General features: G+C 45.5%; 1 protein-coding gene across 8 annotated transcripts in view; it reads left to right on the top strand.

Moving 5' to 3' along the window:
* Positions 1–8,137, top strand: part of amph (amphiphysin) — a 41,035-nt gene that overhangs the window by 1,600 nt on the left and 31,298 nt on the right. For all 8 annotated transcript variants that reach the window (XM_074649765.1, XM_074649762.1, XM_074649768.1 and 5 more), the window contains exons 2-7: positions 2,974–3,054; positions 5,566–5,620; positions 5,702–5,796; positions 6,508–6,603; positions 6,700–6,807; positions 6,950–7,035. In XM_074649765.1, the coding sequence (XP_074505866.1) occupies positions 2,974–3,054; positions 5,566–5,620; positions 5,702–5,796; positions 6,508–6,603; positions 6,700–6,807; positions 6,950–7,035 (521 nt within the window). The remainder of the gene's footprint in view (positions 1–2,973; positions 3,055–5,565; positions 5,621–5,701; positions 5,797–6,507; positions 6,604–6,699; positions 6,808–6,949; positions 7,036–8,137) is intronic.

Here is an 8,137-nt window from a genome sequence, read left to right as displayed (position 1 = left end):
TCAGCCTGGTTCAACCTAGTCTCTCTTCAGTCTGTTCAACCTAGTCTCTCCTCTTCAGTCTGGTTCAACCTAGTCTCTCCTCAGCCTGGTTCAACCTAGTCTCTCCTCCTCAGTCTGGTTCAACCTAGTCTCTCCTCCTCAGTCTGGTTCCAACCTAGTCTCTCCTCCTCAGTCTGGTTCAACCTAGTCTCTCTTCAGTCTGGTTCAACCTAGTCTCTCCTTCAGTCTGGTTCAACCTAGTCTCTCCTCAGTCTGGTTCAACCTAGTCTCTCCTCAGCCTGGTTCAACCTAGTCTCTCTTCAGTCTGGTTCAACCTAGTCTCTCCTCCTCAGTCTGGTTCAACCTAGTCTCTCCTCAGTCCTGGTTCAACCTAGTCTCTCCTCAGTCTGGTTCACCTAGTCTCTCCTCAGCCTGGTTCAACCTAGTCTCTCCTTCAGTCTGGTTCAACCTAGTCTCTCCTCCTCAGTCTGGTTCAACCTAGTCTCTCCTCAGCCTGGTTCAACCTAGTCTCTCTTCAGTCTGGTTCAACCTAGTCTCTCCTCTTCAGTCTGGTTCAACCTAGTCTCTCCTCAGCCTGGTTCAACCTAGTCTCTCCTCCTCAGTCTGGTTCAACCTAGTCTCTCCTCCTCAGTCTGGTTCACCTAGTCTCTCCTCCTCAGTCTGGTTCAACCTAGTCTCTCTTCAGTCTGGTTCAAACCTAGTCTCTCCTCCTCAGTCTGGTTCAACCTAGTCTCTCCTCAGTCTGGTTCAACCTAGTCTCTCCTCCTCAGTCTGGTTCAACCTAGTCTCTCCTCAGTCTGGTTCAACCTAGTCTCTCCCTCCTCAGTCTGGTTCAACCTAGTCTCTCCTCCTCAGTCTGGTTCAACCTAGTCTCTCCCTCAGTCTGGTTCAACCTAGTCTCTCCTCCTCACAGTCTGGTTCAACTAGTCTCTTCCTCAGTCTGGTTCAACCTAGTCTCTCCTCCTCAGTCTGGTTCAACCTAGTCTCTCCTCCTCAGTCTGGTTCAACCTAGTCTCTCCTCAGTCTGGTTCAACCTAGTCTCTCTTCAGTCTGGTTCAACCTAGTCTCTCCTCCTCAGTCTGGTTCAACCTAGTCTCTCCTCCTCAGTCTGGTTCAACCTAGTCTCTCCTCCTCAGTCTGGTTCAACCTAGTCTCTCCTCAGTCTGGTTCAACCTAGTCTCTCTTCAGTCTGGTTCAACCTAGTCTCTCCTCCTCAGTCTGGTTCAACCTAGTCTCTCTTCAGTCTGGTTCAACCTAGTCTCTCCTCAGCCTGGTTCAACCTAGTCTCTCCTCAGTCTGGTTCAACCTAGTCTCTCCTCCTCAGTCTGGTTCAACCTAGTCTCTCCTCCTCAGTCTGGTTCAACCTAGTCTCTCCTCAGTCTGGTTCAACCTAGTCTCTCCTCCTCAGTCTGGTTCAACCTAGTCTCTCCTCAGTCTGTCTTGGCCTTCGTGAATCCAATTAAGCCAGGATGAACTGACTAGACTAGGTCAAGGATCGCTTTCTCTCTTATCCTGGATATCTTTATTCTGCTTTTGTGAAACAGGCCCCAGAGGAGTTTATTATTATTATTATTATTATTATTATCTTTATAATTAATGGGAGGATGGATGTCGGCCTACAGCTGGTCAGAGCATCAACATCTACATCTTGTTTCTTTAGTAAGGCTTCTACAACATCTGTTTCATAAACATCTGGGAAGATGCCTGTTTTTGACGTGAAACACTAATGAACATCTGCTTCAGAACATGCTGAGTTCAGGCTCAGTCCGTGAACCCGGACACTAATCCCGGACACACTGAGCCCGGACACATTGAGCCAAGACACTGAGCCCGGACGCACTGAGCCCGGACGCACTGAGCCCGGACGCACTGAGCCCGGACGCACTGAGCCCGGACGCACTGAGCCCGGACGCACTGAGCCCGGACGCACTGAGCCCGGACGCATTGAGCCAAGACACACTGAGCCCGGACGCACTGAGCCCGGACACATTGAGCCCGGACACACTGAGCCCGGACACACTGAGCCCGGACGCACTGAGCCCGGACGCACTGAGCCCGGACACACTGAGCCCGGACGCACTGAGCCCGGACGCACTGAGCCCGGACGCACTGAGCCCGGACACATTGAGCCCGGACACACTGAGCCCGGACACACTGAGCCAAGACACTGAGCCCGGACGCACTGAGCCAAGACACTGAGCCCGGACGCACTGAGCCCGGACACTGAGGCCTGACACACTGAGCCCGGACACTGAGGCCTGACACACTGAGCCCGGACACTGAGGCCTGACACACTGAGCCCGGACACTGAGGCCTGACACACTGAGCCCGGACACTGAGGCCTGACACACTGAGCCCGGACACTGAGGCCTGACACACTGAGCCCGGACACTGAGGCCTGACACTGAGCCCGGACGCACTGAGCCAAGACACTGAGCCCGGACGCACTGAGCCCGGACACCATAATCCCGGACGCACTGAGCCCGGACACTGAGCCCGGACACACTGAGCCTATTAAATATGAAGCATATGTCCGAGTGGATGTGAACCGAGCTGCTTCACAGCTCTCCGTTTTCAAGGCAGCTCTGTTTCTCTGCTTGTTTCTAATGTGGAGGCCTGTTTCCTGTTTCACTCTCTTCAACACAAACTGAGACGTCAAGCTGCAGTTATGTTCTTCATGATGAAAACAATGTTTACCAACATCTTTGTCTCAAACAAACTAATTATAACCACATCACTGGAATGCTGACAGGTCTTTTAATACTTTAGTTTTTCTGATGTTGCTTATTGTTTTATATATGAATTATTAATAATAAACATGTTTCTTATCTTGCACTCAGTCACATGTATGTTGATGATGTTTAGAAGGAACAAAGTAATCTGAATAACTGTAAAAATACAACATATTTGCTTTAGAGGTGTCAGTATTTCATGTCAGCAGTTATAAATCGGTATAATTTTATGATTTCTCAGGTGCTGCAGAAACTGGGAAAAGCAGACGAGACCAAAGATGAGCAGTTTGAACAAGTGGTCATCAACTTCAGGAGACAGGAGGTGAGAGATGTTTACAGACGTCATACAGTTTGTTTTTCTGTAAACCACTTTCAGCGTGGACACACTACAGCAAATACCTAACTCACCTGAGCACCGGGAGCGCATGAAACTCAACGAGATTCACCACTAAGCCTGTGTGTAGGGTCAGGGTTAACCCGCACAAACACACACATGTGCAGATTTCTAAAGACGCACATACGCTTGATTCTGTTTTATAATTCTCAATCATTGTGGAACTGGGCTCATGCACAAGCCTCATTTCTGCTCCGATAGTCTGTCGTAAATGGATATACTAGACCTTAGAGATAACTGACACAGACCAGGTCTAGACCTTAGAGATAACTGACACAGACCAGGTCTAGACCTTAGAGATAACTGACACAGACCAGGTCTAGACCTTAGAGATAACTGACACAGACCAGGTCTAGACCTTAGAGATAACTGACACAGACCAGGTCTAGACCTTAGAGATAACTGACACAGACCAGGTCTAGACCTTAGAGATAACTGACACAGACCAGGTCTAGACCTTAGAGATAACTGACACAGACCAGGTCTAGACCTTAGAGATAACTGACACAGACCAGGTCTAGACCTTAAAGATAACTGACACAGACCAGGTCTAGACCTTAAAGATAACTGACACAGACCAGGTCTAGACCTTAGAGATAACTGACACAGACCAGGTCTAGACCTTAAAGATAACTGACACAGACCAGGTCTAGACCTTAAAGATAACTGACACAGACCAGGTCTAGACCTTAGAGATAACTGACACAGACCAGGTCTAGACCTTAAAGATAACTGACACAGACCAGGTCTAGACCTTAGAGATAACTGACACAGACCAGGTCTAGACCTTAAAGATAACTGACACAGACCAGGTCTAGACCTTAAAGATAACTGACACAGACCAGGTCTAGACCTTAGAGATAACTGACACAGACCAGGTCTAGACCTTAGAGATAACTGACACAGACCAGGTCTAGACCTTAAAGATAACTGACACAGACCAGGTCTAGACCTTAAAGATAACTGACACAGACCAGGTCTAGACCTTAAAGATAACTGACACAGACCAGGTCTAGACCTTAAAGATAACTGACACAGACCAGGTCTAGACCTTAAAGATAACTGACACAGACCAGGTCTAGACCTTAAAGATAACTGACACAGACCAGGTCTAGACCTTAGAGATAACTGACACAGACCAGGTCTAGACCTTAAAGATAACTGACACAGACCAGGTCTAGACCTTAAAGATAACTGACACAGACCAGGTCTAGACCTTAGAGATAACTGACACAGACCAGGTCTAGACCTTAAAGATAACTGACACAGACCAGGTCTAGACCTTAAAGATAACTGACACAGACCAGGTCTAGACCTTAAAGATAACTGACACAGACCAGGTCTAGACCTTAAAGATAACTGACACAGACCAGGTCTAGACCTTAAAGATAACTGACACAGACCAGGTCTAGACCTTAAAGATAACTGACACAGACCAGGTCTAGACCTTAAAGATAACTGACACAGACCAGGTCTAGACCTTAGAGATAACTGACACAGACCAGGTCTAGACCTTAAAGATAACTGACACAGACCAGGTCTAGACCTTAAAGATAACTGACACAGACCAGGTCTAGACCTTAAAGATAACTGACACGGACCAGGTCTTGACCTTAAAGATAACTGACACAGACCAGGTCTAGACGTTAAAGATAACTAACACGGACCAGGTCTAGACCTTAAAGATAACTGACACGGACCAGGTCTAGACCTTAAAGATAACTGACACAGACCAGGTCTAGACCTTAAAGATAACTGACACAGACCAGGTCTAGACCTTAAAGATAACTGACACAGACCAGGTCTAGACCTTAAAGATAACTGACACAGACTAGGTCTAGACCTTAAAGATAACTGACACAGACTAGGTCTAGACCTTAAAGATAACTGACACAGACTAGGTCTAGACCTTAGAGATAACTGACACAGACTAGGTCTAGTTTACTGTTTAGTCTGTTTAGTTTGTATTTTAGTCTGTTTAGGTTGTATTTTAGTCTGTTTAGTTTGTATTTTAGTCAGTTTGTTCTGTATTTAAGTCTGTTTAGTTTGTATTTTAGTCTGTTTAGTCTGTATTTCAGTCTGTTTAGTCTGTATTTCAGTCTGTTTAGTTTGTATTTTAGTCTGTTTAGGTTGTATTTAAGTCAGTTTGTTCTGTATTTAAGTCTGTTTAGTCTATATTTTAGTGGTGATGCTCAGCTCCGTCCATCAGTGATGTTTCCTTCAGGGTCGACAGTCACTGTGGTTCAGTTCATCTTTGACTGACATGAACCCGACTGCAGATTCATCAGTTAAAGCAAAAAACACCAGAAAGTTGTTCTGTAGGAAAACAGGAAGCCATCAAGATTCCCCAAAGCAGAAGGACATAACTGTTATTATATATTATATATATTCATGTGTATGTGTCGGTGTTATTAACCAGTAATGTGTGTGTTCTGTCAGTCTGAAGGCTCTCGGCTGCAGAGGGAGATGAAGGCCTACATGTCTGCCATTAAAGGTGAGAAAGAGTCTTTATTCTTCCACTTATATCATATGTCATATATAAAACATATTACTGACTGTGTTGGTGTCCCTGCAGGGATGCAGCAGGCCTCCATCAACCTGACACAGTCTCTGCATGAAGTCTATGAACCAGACTGGCACGGAAAAGATGACGTCATGGTCATTGGGAAGGTCAGAGTCATAAGTCTCCCACACGACAGGACGACACCTGAACATATCACACAAACTTGACAAACGCAGGTGTCCAGGTGTGCAGGTCGTCACTAGTAGCTGAACTGAAACACTGGTTCTGATTTTCAGTTTCTTAAATATTTCAGCACCGGGAACAAGCAATACACTTCAAAACTTTATTATTTTCAAAGTAAACATGTTTCCATGTTTGGGTTAATCACAAACACTCCTTCATGATCAACTGCTTTTTGATAGTTGTGTTTTAAATGTAACTGGTGACGTTACATTCAAGAGAAATGGACAGAAAAACTATTAAACAGAATAATTTGATCATTTTCCTCTCCGATAATCACCACCATATTGTGGTGGAGGGGTTTGTGTGTCCCCGTGACCCTGGGAGCTGTGTTGTCGGGGGCAAAAGCTTCTCCAACAGGGTATCCCAAGGCAAAGTGATCCAGACTAAGAGACTAAGACTAAGAGCTATAGTCTGAATTTATGAATCGGCCACAACGGATCTACATAACCTCGCCTGGAACAGCCGGACCTGGGAGTGGAGCTCCGGTCTGTCTGCCGGCCGGGATTTAACCCATGTGGGGCAGGCAAATGCAGGGACCTAGGCATGCCGACCCTTGGTATCGTAGATCGTACAGAATAATTTCAAAGTTCTGATGTGTCGCTATGACAACGTGAGTTGTTGTGTGTTTCCTGCAGGACTGTGATGCAATGTGGGAAGATTTTCATAACAAACTGGTGGACTCGACGCTGCTGAACCTGGACGAGTACCTGCTACAGTTTCCAGACCTCAAAGTAACAAACAGTTTGTCTTTTGATTACAAAATATTTTACAGTGTTGGTGTGGAAACTGATTCATCATCTAACAACTGAAAATTTGTGGCACTTCAGACTCGTGTGGCTAAAAGAAGTCGGAAACTCATCGACTACGACAGCGCTCGTCATCACGTTGAAACTCTGACGATATCAGGGATGAAGAACGACCGCAAGATGATGAAGGTGAGTCCACTTGTCTGTGATAAAACATGGTGGTTAGAACTTAATGGTCCAGGTGTTATACCGCCTGTTCAGGTGCTCTTTGTCACCTGTTCAGGTATTTTATGGAGTTCATTCTGTTAAACAGACATGTTATTGTTTGAAGGCAGAAGAAGAATTGAAAAAGGCTCAGAAAGTGTTTGATGAGTTGAACGTCGGTCTGCAGGATGAACTGCCAAGTCTCTGGGACGGGTGAGTGAGATCTCATACACACCTGCCTGACACCATGACATTATGCTTTGTTAATGCTAAACGGGAAGTGATCCGATTGCAGTCGGATAGTGCTCGACCACATGAAAGTACAGGTGTAAATGCACTCAAAACACATTGAGGACGGATTATGATCCGATCGGCCGAACCACCTGCAGAGGTGGTCAGGGACGCATTGTGGCATCTATTCTTCTTCTTCATTTTCAATCAACATACAAGAATTAGGTCTACGTGGGTGGAAATAAGTCTTAAAGTGACCAAGTGGCAGTAATAATAAAAGTGCTTAATGGATTGTTCTTCCACTGGCGTGTAGTCCAACAGGCCGAAACCCTAACGCTATGTGCACAGTGTTTCACTTGATGATTCCCATAAAAAATTCAGAATCTCAACAAAAGACGCTGGTGTTTAAAAACCATATTATATATATAACTATACTAACCCTAAACCACAGGAAAGAGGCAGAGGAGAAAATCAGCTCGGGTAGTGTGGGCAGGGCATCAATGGGCATACGATTTTCAGAAGGGCATCAAGGCCAGACAGGGCTGCGGGTGAAATCCTACCCGGCCCAAAACACATTTTAATGTAAGGTGTAAAGTGTAACTGAGAGTCTTTACACGGTTCCCTGTATACTGGAAACACATCTAATAGTGAGTTCATCCAGTCAACCCAGCTCATAAACTCACTAACTGATGAGGATGTGGGCTGGGCTGATTTCCCGGGTGTTGCTGATGAATGAATGAATTCAGTCTTTAACTGCCGTGTTTGAAGCAGCCTGAACTGATTCAGGGTCAGCAGCAGAGTGTTGTTGAGGCTGAATGATTCTCTGTAACTCTGATCACAACATGTGGCTGAATCAAACAATCCTCCCTGATGATAGACCTGAGTCAGCTTCTAGTAACACTCCTTATTGATTAAAGAATAATAATAAAACAGATCCTTGATTCTCTCTTAATGTTCAGTTGTCTTATTATTAGATGTTTATGAGCTGACTGACTTTTCCAAATACAAATCTGTTATAAAATGTGCTTAATCAACAATGTTTCAACCATCTGGAGAAAAACAATGACATGAAATCACCAACTCT

Source organism: Sebastes fasciatus, chromosome 11, assembly GCF_043250625.1.
Source record: "Sebastes fasciatus isolate fSebFas1 chromosome 11, fSebFas1.pri, whole genome shotgun sequence".
NCBI classification, from domain to species: domain Eukaryota; kingdom Metazoa; phylum Chordata; class Actinopteri; order Perciformes; family Sebastidae; genus Sebastes; species Sebastes fasciatus.
The sequence above is the reverse complement of the archived record's forward strand: the minus strand, read 5'-3'. Positions and strand labels throughout refer to the sequence as shown.